Source organism: Sander vitreus, chromosome 6, assembly GCF_031162955.1.
Source record: "Sander vitreus isolate 19-12246 chromosome 6, sanVit1, whole genome shotgun sequence".
NCBI classification, from domain to species: domain Eukaryota; kingdom Metazoa; phylum Chordata; class Actinopteri; order Perciformes; family Percidae; genus Sander; species Sander vitreus.
Window position 1 is genome coordinate 31,267,771 of NC_135860.1, and position 14,854 is coordinate 31,282,624.

The window sequence follows — 14,854 nt, forward strand, 5'->3', positions numbered from 1 at the left end:
CCTTCTGCGGCTTTGTCTCCTATTGTAAGGTGTGAAGAGCAGGAAGAGGAGGCGGGTAGAATAACGGAGATTTCAAGGCCGAACGGCTTCATGTCTGTTCATGCCTGTGTGAGATAGGAGACAGGATTATCTCCCTTCTCCTCAGCGACTCCTCTGACATGACGAGAAAGGACAGAGGAGGGAGAGTGAAGACAGCAGGGTTAGGGTTAGATTCAGAAATGCTGCAGTCTAGATGGGATTCATTCATACAAACTGGGAAATGATTAAGAAAAAAAAAGGCATAAAGTCTAACAATAAGCCAATTGTTTGTCATGACTTTGCACCTGGGGGTTGCAAACGGTGAAGTGACACTAACTGTGTGTTTTTACTTTTAGTCTGGCTTTGCACTGATTATCTGACCTCAGGGAAATAACATGATGGCCTCAATTTTGCACTCATTACATTACAAATATGAAAAAAAGAGATGCCATAACTATAATAGGTGCAGTACCATTTCATAATGCTTGGATGATTAGTCTTTGATCATAGCCATGCATGATTTCATGTTCAAACGTAGAGATTAGATCAGATACATTGCAGGTGCTAACATAGCAGTTTAACAGAGCTAAATGGTATCAAGTTGAGTGTCTCTTGCAAACACACTGTGATTTTCAGTACTTGTCTAATGCGACCAATTTCATTTTAAGCTCCTAAGCATCATTGCTGTTTGTTGTGATGACTCACTCTATGCTCAGAGTGAAGGAGAATTTGCCAGCCTTTTTCTTAATGGGATAGAAAATGAAACATAGTAGTGATTTTGTGTGTGTGTGTGTGTGTGTGTGTGTGTGGGTGTGTGTGCGTGTGCGTGCGTGCGCGTGTATGCGCGTGCATGCGTGTGTGCTCTGGTTGCCAGTCGTGTGTCTAGTGGTGGAGCATTCTTACTTTTGTGTAGGTGTATGTGTACATCTGCCACGCGCTGGGTGGGGATGAGCAGCAGCAGGGCTAATGGTTGGAGTCAGCTGTCGTCTTGGATCAGTACGGATGGGGGGCATACGCTTGATGTTTATGAGTGGAGCATGGACTCACTACGGCTCCCACGGAACCCTTACAGGCATTCGGTGGCACAGACCAGAGGAGGGCTGCACATGATCTGTTCAACAGAGCCAGAACTCTGTAGAACGCGTTGAATTAGAGACCTTTAATTGTCACAGTGAAATTGCCAGGATCCATCCCAGAATAAGCTTTACTCAATGCCATGGTATAGAAATAGATTTTGTGGTTTGTTTTCTCTCTGGAATGATTTTTCTATGAGCAGATGAAAGAACAGGGATGTCAGTAATAATCCGTGCGAGTGCGTCTCGCTGTATGAGTCTCAAAATGTTGCAAAGCCATGGATTGACAGTCTCTATTACTCTTTCTCTCCCTCCCTCTCTCTTTTCTTTGCGTGCGTGATTCTGTGCGCAGAAGCGGGAGGTAAGAAGTTACGCAGCACGATCCAGAGGAGTACGGAGACGGGCCTGGCAGTGGAGATGAGGAGCAGGATGACTCGGCAGGCCAGCCGGGAGTCCACAGACGGCAGCATGAACAGCTACAGCTCCGAGGGAAAGTAAGGACACTCACATTCTGTGGACAGTCAAAAAAGCTCCTTCATACATAATTTACTGGGAACAGTTTGTGCATACACAGCAAACCAATCAAAACTTGATTTGGTTATTCATATCTTCATCCTAATGACATTTAAAACCCTTTAAGACTCAAGGCGCAATCTAAAAACGCATTCTGAAGCCTTAGCATTGTTTGAAAACAACCGCATAAAACCTAAGGGTTTTCTGAATAACTTGACAGAATTGTCAACGTCCACTGAAACCGTTCTTTTTCAGATTCTAAAGCATGTAGAAACATGAAATAAAACCATTTGAGAGCTTAAAGTATTGCCTTTTTCCTAATGTTCATTAACGTTCTTTTTAAATCAATAAACAAAAAATGTCAGCAGGTGGTGACAATGCTGTTTTTTTGCCTCCAACGGCGCCTTGCAGGCAGCTAACCTTAACCCTAAACATAACCATTGCCGCGCTGCCTGGGAGGAGACGTTGGGGGCAAAAAACACCATAGACCGTAATTGTTGCTCTGCTGTGGTCTGCATCATCGTCTCATTTCCTCAGCCATTGTCTGAAGTTCAACTTTAAAAACTTTTTGGCAGGCTAAGAGCCCTGGAAAAACCAAACGAACAACATTTCCCAAAATGCATTTCGCATTCCCCACGTGTATCTTGGCGACGCATTCAGCCATGGATGTAACAAGAGAACATCCAGCCCTGGAGGGGGAAGCAAGCAATTGTTGCACCCGGTCTTAAAGCGATGTTCAGGCATATGTTGCATCGGTCTTAATATGCTACAGCCATTTGCTCAACTACAGGATTGTCTTATCAACACAAACGGACCTTTCATCTCTGTGGTAACCAGTGTGTCTTTCTGTTTCAGTCTCATCTTCCCTAGTGTGAGGCTCTCCTCAGAAGCCCAGTTCAGTGACTTCCTGGATGGTCTGGGCCCCGCCCAGCTGGTCGGACGACAGACGTTGGCTACTCCACCTATGGGTGAGAACAGAAATGCTTTTATTCAGTGCATGTACATGTTAGCTTGGTAATATACTAAATTAGATGTACTTATACCTTATATGCTGATAAATAGCAAGTCAGTAGAGTGCTAAAGGTTGGCTATCTGTTATTTTGGTTGCTTAGGTGACATCCAGATCGGTATGGTGGACAAGAAAGGAGCACTGGAGGTGGAGATTATCCGAGCCCGTGGCCTTGTGGGAAAACAAAGTTCCAAGGCACTGCCAGGTAATTTAAGCTATCACACTCGTCATTATCACAGGCAATTAAACACTTGTCATAAATCCAATGTACAGTAAATGTTGATATCTATCTATTAATCGGGATATCTCTGTGCGCGTGTCCCCACAAATGCGCAGTTGCTGCATCCCTAGAACTAGAAGGCTCGTTGGTCGTGATTCACCAGCTACCGGTGTCATGTGCCAAAAAGTGGTCACCCGCCAAAAACTGATTGCTATCTACCCTACATGCATATACAATTGTACACAGGCACATGTTAGATGAACGCCGGGGCTCTTGGGCTCCCCAGCACCTTGTTTTGTTGCCGGCGGTTGCATACATTTCTCCGGCCGTGCTGCACGCTGTTTAAGGCTGAGCCCGGCTCCCTCCTTCTCTCGCCCCCGGTGCCGGGCCACATCGCTACGCGCTGTAGCGGCTTCTCCAGCAGACTGAACCGAGCTCCCTCCTTCCCCTGCCACATCGGTACCTGGATGTGTCACGGCCAGACGAAAAAAAAAGGAGGCACACTGAATCTCTAGATGAGTCGCAGCCTAGCCGAGGTTAGCTGAGTCTGCTAACGTAACGTTACTTTCTCATAACAAGGGCAAAGTTCACTACCACTGCCACCATGTTAAATTCTGGTCTTTAAAGGAGCAGTAGGTAAGCCTTATAAAACTAACTTTCTGTCATATCTGCTGAAACTGACCCTATGTTCCAGTAGAACTACATGAAGCAGGTCATTAAAAAATAAATCCAGCTCCTCTAACACCACCTACAGCCTGTAGTGAGAGTTGCAAAAATCCACCGCTCCCTGTTCAGATGCACCAATCAGGGTCAAGGGCGGTGTCTAACTGCGTGTCAATCACTGCTCATGCACACGCATTCATTCTCCCTTGTGGGGGGAGGGGCTTAGGAGACCGTTTTGGGCTTTAGCAGAAAGAGGGGGAGGGACTGAGAAGTTGTCGATGTTCACATTTTTTTGGCTAAGATCTTCACAATCCTACCTACAGCACCTTTAACAGACTACGGAATATCAGTTCAGTCACTGAACGGCGGGAGTTTATTTAACCTTCTTCTGGCGAACATACAAGTGGCCTACTCTGATACCTCTAGGTGCAACCTGTAAAACAGTCGTGCTGCAACATGTATACCACAAACAGTTTCTATTGTTACACGGTTGATTGAACCGCGCTTATAGTTAGATAAAGTTATGGGGAAAAATACTGGGAACCAAGCAAGTGGCTCTTTCTGAACAAGCACGGGCTCCAAACGGTCACCGCACTAGTATAATGAATCAAAGGATGAAAAAGAATGTTTCTTGAGGGCTGTGGGAGAAGAATAAGTGGTGGTGCATATTGTATAACATTTTCTTGGCTCTCCGCTTACCTCCTCTCCTCTCTTCTCAGCACCATATGTAAAGGTCTACCTTTTGGACAACGGAGTCTGCATAGCCAAAAAGAAAACAAAAGTAGCAAGAAAAACCTTGGATCCTCTTTACCAGCAGCAACTGCCGTTTGAGGAGAGTCCAGGAGGGAAGGTATTACAGGTATGAAAGGTCTAACAGGAATTAAAGTATCTAAAACAACATTAGTTCTCACTGTTTAAACCTGTCTCATCCTTTTGATTCATTTCCTGGTCTGGGTTCATCTCTGCAGGTCATCGTTTGGGGCGACTATGGACGTATGGACCATAAATCATTCATGGGAGCAGTTCAGATACTGTTAGATGAGCTGGACCTGTCCAACATGGTGATTGGCTGGTTTAAGCTCTTCCCTCCTTCATCACTGGTGGACCCTACTCTGGCCCCATTGACAAGAAGAGCTTCCCAATCCTCGCTGGACAGTTTCTCTCGATCATAGCAGCGTGTGGACTGATAGCGTTGTTGTAGCAGCCAGTGTTGCGATTACAGGTCACGCCCCCCGGTTACACTGCATGCTTGATGTTGTGTCTTCTGAGCCTGTTTCTAGGGGGTGCAAATGTGATCCTGTGTTTTGAGCAAGAACGTTGCGCACATTGTGCACATGGCGAAGCGTGTTGCAAAGCGCCTGGCGGCCGGGATTGCCGGGTGTTGTTTGTTGTTGTCTGGAGGAAGCTGGAATGAACTCCTTAGCACGAGGAATCCGTCAGTTCCAGGTTTTCATCCAATTCGAAGCCATGGGGGTCAGTACTGGGAACCGCAAAACGAGTTCTACAGAATCCCTGTTTCGAATGAAAAATAAATGTTCTGCTTTTATTATTTTTCTTTTTTTTTTTTTTTCATCTTTTCTTTCTTCTTTTTTTATGTCAGTGTACTTGTATCTGAAGGGGGGGGGGGTGACACTGTTTCTATCCAGATGCTTGGTCACGCCACGCCAACAGACCCAGCTGTGTAGATCGGGGGAGTTTTGGAGACCATCACTTTGGGTGAGGTGTGTCCCAACTTGTACCTACACTCCCCCAGACCTCTAAAGAAAATACCCTGCACACTCCAGGTTTATGTACTGAATCAAACCGTACTGGTGAGTCACCAGAAAGTTAATCAGAGGCAGTATAGAAGTGGATACCATCAACACTCCAGAATATACAGTAACAATCCCAACCCCATGAAAAGATGTACAATCTACCATCATTCTTTCTCTGTTGATATATTGTATGAAAATTAAATGAGAAAACATATTTTTTTCCCCTTTTAGTTCATTTGCATGGACAAAAATTTAGCTGAATTTAAAAAAAAAAAAAAAAGAAAAAAAAAATTATTTTTCTTGAGGCTGCAACTTGCAAAAAAAAGATGAAGAAAAATAAAACAGATCAGCCATTTTCAACAATTTCTATTATTTTTAAAGATAAATTTCACTAGTGCATGGTTTTCAAGGGGAGTGAATGCAACATTGTGATTAAAAAAGAAGAAGACATTGTTTATCATTCGTTCATTAGACCATTCATGAGTCTGTGTTTTGCAGACATGCAGATAAGGGAAACTTAAAGGAAACTTTTGGAGCTATTTAACAGAAAATGTTTATGTGACAAAAAGTGATAATGAAAATAAATGTAAATTATTTATTTCATTTTAAAAGGCTCATGCCTTATAAAGATAAAAATTATGTGCAAATTGTACATGTTTCTCTTTTTCTTCCTTGTCCCAGGGTACTTCAGGGTACTACTCATTGCTACCATTGTTCAGTCCCCTGATATTGTCCAGATTTTAGGACTGTTGGTTATTTTACAGTTCTGTATTGTTTCAGGATGTATTTTATTTTGGATTTGATTTGTTTAACAAGCATGTTGAAAAGGATTTTCTGCAACATGGCTTGGGCACACCTTACAGTAACTCAGCATGTTTTGATAAAGATGATATTTGGAATTTTTGCAGTTTCTTGTACAGTGCATGTCAACTTCATTACTTTTCTCCCTCACCTTCAATTGAACTCTGCAGCAAATTAGTTCTTGGGCTTCTGCGGCCAATTTATTGAAGTTTTAACAAAAACATTCCACCCCCCAAGGTCATATTTTCTTTCAGGTTTTTGAGGAGAAAAAAAAAAAAAAGTGACAAGGAAAATATTTTATATTTAATGGAGGTTGACGAAACAGTCGTGATTGCAAGTGTATTTTATTTCAGTATTGTTGACGAACATGCAAAAATAATCTGTATTGGTACAGCAAGAGGTCTATACCTAATCAAGAGGCAGCAAACATGCAAGAGATGTATGTGGCTCTGGTTCAATTTTACAGCCACTGTTTGTGAAGATGAGCTAATCACAAGTTCAAATAACAAGGGATATTGCCACAGAAAATGTTTTTTTTTTTTCTTGTTTTAATGAAAATGAAATTAATTTACTATATTTTTGTTAGTTTTATTTAAAAGCCAAGACCAGTTTATTTTTTATTTTCTATTTTTAGTAATTATAAATACCTCCCATGTCTGGGAAGTATATGAATCTTATAGTTGCAGTATGTCTGAATGAAATTGAACTGAGGCATTATTCCTTTTCCAGATGACGATATTGCGTTTCAATGTCCAAGAAAACCTTGTCGCTGTAACAAGCTACGGTATATATTTTAATTTTCATTGTAAATATCTTTAGATGTCAGAATTTGAATAAACAAGCTACCATGAATAGATTGATAGACTCTTTTGGAACAGGAAAAATGCCTCACATGATGACAAAGACATATGTTATTTATCCTTTTGAATGCCTTTTAATTTTCTCTTTTTGGTGCAATGTGTTAATGCCAAGGCTATGTCTTGGTTAAGTATGGTTGAGTACAGAGATTTATGTAAGTTATTTTTCAAATTAAAAATAAAAAAAATTGATATTACACTGATGCCAAGTGTTGGGTGATAAGATCAACAAACACACACACACACACGAGTGCTTTCTATAGAAACTGCAGACAAATCAATTCAATTCAATTTTATTTATAATATCAAATCATAACAGGAGTTATCTCAAGACACTTCACAGATAGAGTAGTTCTAGACCACACTCTGTAATTTACATGGACCCAGCAATTCCAGTAATTCCCCCAAGAGCAAGCATTTAGTGTGACAGTGGCGAGGAAAAACTCCCTTTTAGGGAGAAACCTTGGCAGACCCAGACTCTTGGTAGGTGGTGTCTGACGCTGCCGGTTGGGGGTGTGATGAACAGTGGCAATAATAGTCACAATAAAGATAATGGAACTATGACTAGAAATATTAGTTGTAGTAGTTCATGGCGTAGCAGGGCACTGCAGGGCGTAGCAGGGTGTAGCAGAACATAGCATGATGTAGCAGGGCATAGCAGGGCGTAGCAGAACATAGCATGATGTAGCAGGGCATAGCAGGGCGTAGCATGTGTAGTAATTACTCTTAAAAGGTTGCCTCAGCAATTTAGTATTACACATTCTCAAAGTTGGGAGGCTTGTTAGAGATGCTTTATAAAAAAAGCATACTCAACATCAATACAGCTATGGCTCAAGCTAGTATGGCTCAAGCTCCGAAAACCCTGAATCATACAATTCCCATAATGCTACATATTTAAGTTAGTGTATGTGGGCCTCTCAAACGCCTACTGACTCTTTTCACATGCAGCTTTTCAGGGTGAAACTGCTGACGTTAAAACCCCGTTATCCATATCAAGTTATTATTTTTCTTGTTTAAAGAAGAAGAAGAAGAAGAAGACATACTTTATTGATCCCCATGGGGGAAATTACATTTTTACACTTTGTTGATATTACACATTACACACAGGCCCCAAATACTGTACACATGCACAAACAGGACCTATAGGGTAAATGTATTAATGGAGAGGTGTCAGCGTGAGGGGACTGCCCATGAAAGGTGTCTTGAGCAGTTGGGGCTGCGGTGCCTTGTTCAACAGCACCTCGGCAGTGCCCAAGAGGTGAACCGGCACCTCTCCAGCTACCAGTCCACAGTCCGTACGGCGACTTGAATCAGCGACCCTTCGGTTTCCAAACCAAGTCCCGTGCTCTGGTTTATTGGCATGTCTTTAAACCAATCACAATCGTCATGACAATGAAGCACTAAGCGCCGGACGGAGCCCCGGTGCAGGAAGGAACTTATTTATGGCATTATATATGTGCCTCATTCCTGAGCGAGTAATTGTATGTTTTGAGCACAGAGAACTATATTTTGCAAGCTCATTACATTACATTTTGAACAGAAATTAACACTGGTAAAAAATAATTTAATTTGAGCAAACAGAAACCTATTCCATGCTCAATAAATGTATTTGCATGTTTGCTATTATCCATATTAACGTGCAATAATAAGCCCTCTCACGCAGTTTACTCATGTGACCTCTCAAAAACTCTTTGACTGGACTGCTGTGCTCCGGTCACGTCTCCCTCGCTGTTCACCTCGCACTCTGTGCACGCTCAACTCTTGACACGCTCGCTCAAACTTTTCACAGTGTTACAAGTGTGCCACAGAACCAACCAATCGGAGAAATAAAGGTACATTCTGATTGGCTGTTCGTCTCCAATGAGATCGCAAGTAGCAGGAATCACAAATCTAGGAGGAACAGTCTTTGACACAAAACATACAATTACTCGCTCAGGAATGAGGCACATATGTAACGCCATATTTGTTTTGGTGGAACATGTGTACGTTCTAAGTAGTTTTAGTCGTGCAACAGAAAACTCAGAATGGACAGATAGTCTAGCTAGCTGTCTGGATTTACCCTGCAGAGATCTGAGGAGCAGTTAACCATAGTCCTCACAAACGCCAACACAAAGAAAGAGGAAGGGGACGGACAGCCAACCAAAAAGAAGGACATCCGGCTGAATTTCCAGCGGCAACAGAGCAATCCTGGAAGTGAAAGGTTGTGGATGTAGACTACCACTGCCCCAAAGTTCTGAATTCTTTAAAAGCAGTTCTTTTCCCATGACATAAACCTTTATTATCTGTAGTACAATTTAATAACTTTGCAATATGATCATATTACAATAACCTTACAAATCCTAACCCTTACGTTTCCTTTTTGCTGTGAAGAGGAGTCTTCTCTTTTGTCGTCACCTACTCCTTTTAAAGGTATTTTAGAGCTTTTATCAGGTGTTGTAGTTGGAATGTGTTAAGGTGTATTCACCAAGTAATCCTGAACGTATTCATACATTAGCAGCATACAGTCCTGCAATCCTCAGTAAAAATACAGAAGCACAATCAAGTCTCCCACGGTCATAATCCAGCCTTGTGTTAGCTTCTGTTTGCTTCTGCTTTTGGTTAAAAAATAAGGATGACTGGGACATGACGGATGACTGAGGTTTGAGTGGACAGAAGAGTTCCTGTTTTAGCCATATTTAAGGAGACTGCAAACTACATGCATGAGAATAGATGTCAAGCTCTACACCACAGGTTTGTCGGCCTACTTTTTCACCTTCAAAATGGATCTTTTCAGATTTAATGTTTGACAGAACGGTTGAATATAGTTGATATCGTTGAACATTAAATATATTTCTGTATATCTTTTGCAACTTTCTGTTTATGTAACCCCTGTTTTTCAATGTGGCTTTTGTATTCCAATGTCTTCAATGTCCAGGATGCTACTCTCATGGATTGCAATAAAACAGAGCCTCAAGGATATCAGTTATCTGGCTGTGGATGTTTTCGTAACTGGTGAAAGGGATGGCTTCCGAAGAACTCTCACCCTCCTCCTCACCTGTAGCTTCTCCAGCCTCCTGCTCAGCTCCCTGCTCCTCCTCTACCTCGTCTTCACCCTGAACTATGAGCTAGCGGTGGCGGGATGGGTCGCCGGCTGCTTTGGGATACTACTGACACTCGCCCTCTTTCTATCAAAGAGAGTAAGGTGCTTTGGGACTCTATTTGTTATCTCCATTTTCATGAAGAAAAGTCGAAACCTGCTCCTGACCGCTGGGACTAGTTTGGTGGTTCTTAGAAATATCCGCAACACCTTGGAGAACATCACAGGCCTGGTCAGGAGTATGCTCTGCAACCTGAAGGCTAAGAAAGCTGCCATGCTTGATCCGTTCAGTAACTATGTCAAGATGTTGAAGTGGATAGGAAACGTGCTGAAGGGGGTGACAGACTTAGGAGTGGTCAACCTTGACTCCCAACTCAAAGTTTCACCCAGACTGGAATCAGACGAACTCAGGGGGAAGCTCAGCGAAGCAGAGCAGAGGCTGAATGAAACTGTGAAGTACGTGCAGTCCCTGATGAATACAGTCTCCTCTGTGAGCGATAAGGCGTTTCCTGCCATCAGCTTCCTGGTGCTCACGATGTTTATAGCGCTGCACATTAAGAAATACTGCAGTGACATGAAATACGAAAACAGGTTTGTGAGCAGCGGATTTGTTCGCTTTGACGAGAAGCAGAAGGCGGAAGGGAAGCCCCACGTCCTCCCCCTCACTCCAGAGGAAGAGAGGCTGTACACCGCTATCCCCTCGGCCCGTCCCACCACCAGAGAGGGGAGAGCTATGCTGAAATTTGGTGTGCCAGTCGTCTCCCATTTTATTGCTTGGGTCATATTTATAACCGTGGATGCCTTGTTGTACTGCTTTGTCGATATTGTAACAACAAAGTTATCAGAGCTGGAACCATTCCATGTCCCGTTGTTAATAAGCATCAAAGTAAGTACATTTTTGAAAGACCTTCTGATACGTTTCTGCATTTACAGTTTTTGTTCCAGTCAGACAGCAACTAAATATGTATTCATTTATCTCCTTAGGGGATTGCAACTTTAATAGGTATACCACTCGGTGAGGAAAACCACCAAAACGATTTTTCCTACTCTGTGAGCCTTTTTGAGAAGAAGTGTCTTCCTAAACCCAAGCTGCTGCTCCATACCTCTGTGGTTCCTTTGGCTGCCATCCTGCTCACCCTCCTCATTATGGCTCTGATGGCTGCTAAAGTGGCCCAGATCAGGCTCATGGTCTGTGAGCGGTTCTTCTCCACCGCTGCGGAGGAGAGAGTGGAATACCTGCACGCCAAAATCCTGAGGAAGAGAGTAAAAAAGAGGAAGGGGAAAAACAACTGCAGACTCACGTCGCTCTATTTCAAGGTATGCATTGCTGTTTATCACTAGTTAGGTGCACACATCCTTGTGTATAATGCATAAGGGTGATTTGTCTTCTCTTTTCAGCCACATTTCTGGTGTCCGCTGCTCTTCAGGCCCAAAGAGGATCCACAACATATCGTGTGAGGATGTTATTTTCTCTGCCCTGCTCCATGGTTTGATTTATTCTATGAATAAGAAGTTTGATCAAAGGATTCTATGCCTACATTTTTTTTACCTCTGGCCTTTTTACCTCTGGCTTTTTTACCTCATCCTCCTTGCACAAAGTTGGTGTCTGTCCAAGAATTACCGGTCAGCTCTCAACGTGTCTCTCTGGAGAAAAATAATGAAAAATAATAATGACAATAACTGCTGCAACTGCAACATCATGCGCCACTGTCGGTAGATCTATTTACTTTTTTAATGTTGATTATAATATTCCGTTGAATAAGCTGCTTTGCATTTTTTTTTTATAATTGTGTTTACAGCTGGTTGAAATCAGATCTTTCTAGCAGAGTTTAGACTGTTGTTGTAGATAGTTGACAAATTGAAATCAAGTCCCCAGGTGGTTGATAAAAGTGTCCCACAAGGATCAATAATAGGCCTACTGCTATTTGCTCTATACATAAATAATATCTATATTCCAACTTACCATTGACGTCCATTTTCATGCTGCCGAAAATACAGTATTATAATACCAGACCGTCTCCAGTCTGACCTGATAATCTCCAGACCTTTTTTAAAACTCCTAGAAGACAAAAGTCTGCGTTTTCTTTTAGATCATTTTAGGCCTTTATTTGTGACAGGACAGCTTAGACATGAAAGGGGGGAGAGAGGGGGAATGGCATGCAGCAAAGGGCCGCAGGTTGGAATCGAACCCACGGCCGCTGCGTCAAGGACTGAGCCTCTGTATATGGGCGCACGCTCTACCAGGTGAGCTTCCCGGCACCCAACATTCTGCATTTTCTAAGAACACTAGTTTTGATTTTCACACACCAATCTAATAATAGAAATCTAATAGATATAGTGCAGCATCGTACATAATCCACTCTACTATCTTACCTGATTATTGAGTTAATATGTTTGTCATTTGAGCAACTATAACACTATATCACAGAGTAGGATAACTTTAAAAGTTCTTCCTACCAACTCTGAACTCGGAAAGTTTTCCAGTACTATGCACAACTGATTGTATATTGTATTATATATTGTATATGATGTGATATTATTTTATATTTAAGACTCATTTGTGTGAGTGAATTATATTGTTGTGATGTTGTGTAAATGTATGTTTTTTTTAAACTACATATGTAGTAAGTTGTTTATATTCCATGGAATATAAAAACAATAAATATGTGTTGCTCAAACACTGTGCTCCAATTCTTGTTCCTACCTGCACTGTATCAACATCAGCAAGCAGGTCATTGAGTTACATCATGTTACATAACTGGTCAGTCTGCCAACTGACAATAATGGTAACTATGGAGATAGTTAACTAATTATAGACCATAAAACAATAGGTTTGAATTAATTCACTCTAGCTTCAATGAGCACTCAGCAACTAATTTCCTTTTATTTGTCAGAGACATTATATACAAATTACATCATGTTTATTATAAAACAAGGCAGCTGACAGTATTCCATGATGAATCTATGCCAAACTGTGACCATAATCCACACAGCAGGATGTACCGTGTATATATATATATATATATATATAGCATTGAATCACGTTATTTATAAGCACTCTACAGTATTTGTTTTTCATAACAGATAGAGCATCGAACAGATTCTAATAACCTCCATACAGAGGGGATCAGGCTTCATTTTACTTCCATATGTAATGCTCTCCTGCAGAGTAGAACAGCGATATTTGCTTACATAATCTAAGACTGATGTCCCCTACATGTGCAGTGAACAGCACTGTCCTCTTTCCATGTACTGTATGCACTGTTGCTGTTCATTAACATCTCGCCGGTGTTAGAAAGTGGTACTTTTATTTTTTCAATGTTGTGGTACTGTTTTTCCTACTTTCTGCACACTTGCGCTCATTTAAATTCCTTCACCTTCAGTTTTCCATCAGCTTGCCTCCAAAGCACTGCGGTTTTATTGCAGCAGCTGATTCAGAACGCTGCTGCTCGAGTGCTCACCCCGACCAAGAAAGTGGATTGCGTCACTTCAGTTCTGAAGTCTTTACACTGGCTTCCTGTCTCTCAAAGAATAGGTTTCAAGGGCGCCTGGGTAGCTCACCAGGTGGTGCGGGCGCCCATATATAGAGGTTTACTCCTCAATGCAGCGGCCGCGGGTTCGACAGATTTTATGCACCACGTATCTGGAACAAACTCCCAGAAAGCTGCAGGTCTGCTGCAACTCTCTGTTCTTTTAAATCAAGGCTGAAATCTTTTCTTTTTGATAATGCCTTTTATTAAATCAAGTAAGTAATTGCCTTGCCAATATATAGGCCTATAAATATATATTTCTTTACATTCTAACATGACTTGTTATAAAAACACCTAAAATGAGTAGCTTGTATGAGTTTATATAGCAGCATCCTGACTTAGGCGTGTAAGAGAAATCTCACCAGGGCAACATTATCATGTCAAAGTCTACTGGTGGTATTGTGTTTGACATTACAATGTCTTCGCTGTTTCCACAATTCAATTGCTGTTATACAATCTGTTAGCAAAGAGTGAATGCGGTTCAGAGGTGTCAAGTAACGGCGTACAAATACTTCGTTACCTTACTTAAGTAGAAATTTTGGGTATCTATACTTTACTGGAGTAATTGTTTTACAGCAGACCTTTTACTTCTACTCCTTACATTTTCACGCAATTATCTGTACTTTCTACTCCTTACATTTTAAAAATAGCCTCGTTACTCCTATTTCAGTTCGGCTTGTTTTCATCCCGGCTTGTCATCGTTCAAAAAAACACCAAAAAAACCAAAAACCTATCCAGATAAATTGCGCCATCCGGATAGAGTGAATTTGATTGTGGTTGGATGAGAAGTATAAACATATACCATTCCGACACCCTATTGGTTTGTACGCGATCCATCGCACCTGCACATGACACAAATCACGTCACACTCCAGCAAGGAAATAGCAGACGTATGTAGCCTAGTAAGAAGATGTCCGCGGCAGAGACTCAAGAGAACTCAAGTGAAATTTCCCAACCAAGCACCAGTGAGGAGGTTGGTAGCCAGGAGGACCAGCCAACCCTTCTACATCCCTGGCCGTACCTGGAAGAACTTTTCAAAATGGTTGGATGCAAAAACAACTGCCAGCTCTGCGCACCCAAGTACCACGAGCTAATTACAATACTTATAGGCAACTAGTCATCATATCTTCCGCTCCATGAAACATGAATTATGTTGATTCAATATTGAATGAACATTTTATACAGTGTATACCTCCAGATTATTTACTCCAATTATAATCTGTAACCTGTAGAGAGAAGCACATCTCACCATTCTCAGACATACTCAAGTGTACAATCCTACACCGCTCCTTCCTCTGCCAGAGACAAAAGGAAGGAAGTGGTACAGCTCAAGGATGAGT

At 41.8% G+C, this 14,854-nt stretch overlaps 2 protein-coding genes across 3 annotated transcripts in view; both read left to right on the top strand.

The window, feature by feature from the left end:
• rims2a (regulating synaptic membrane exocytosis 2a) overlaps positions 1 to 5,542 on the top strand; it is a 174,526-nt gene extending 168,984 nt beyond the window's left edge. For both annotated transcript variants that reach the window (XM_078253724.1, XM_078253725.1), the window contains 5 exons: positions 1,444 to 1,585; positions 2,460 to 2,572; positions 2,717 to 2,818; positions 4,216 to 4,355; positions 4,465 to 5,542. In XM_078253724.1, coding sequence (XP_078109850.1) covers positions 1,444 to 1,585; positions 2,460 to 2,572; positions 2,717 to 2,818; positions 4,216 to 4,355; positions 4,465 to 4,668 — 701 coding nt within the window. In that variant the 3' untranslated portion in view covers positions 4,669 to 5,542. The remainder of the gene's footprint in view (positions 1 to 1,443; positions 1,586 to 2,459; positions 2,573 to 2,716; positions 2,819 to 4,215; positions 4,356 to 4,464) is intronic.
• A 4,281-nt stretch (positions 5,543 to 9,823) lies between these two features.
• dcstamp (dendrocyte expressed seven transmembrane protein) lies at positions 9,824 to 12,622 on the top strand. Its single transcript, XM_078251949.1, has 3 exons — positions 9,824 to 10,870; positions 10,969 to 11,301; positions 11,383 to 12,622. The coding sequence occupies exons 1-3, from the start codon at positions 9,824 to 9,826 to the stop codon at positions 11,440 to 11,442; spliced, it is 1,440 nt and encodes a 479-aa protein (XP_078108075.1). The 3' UTR covers positions 11,443 to 12,622.
• Positions 12,623 to 14,854: the final 2,232 nt, after the last annotated feature.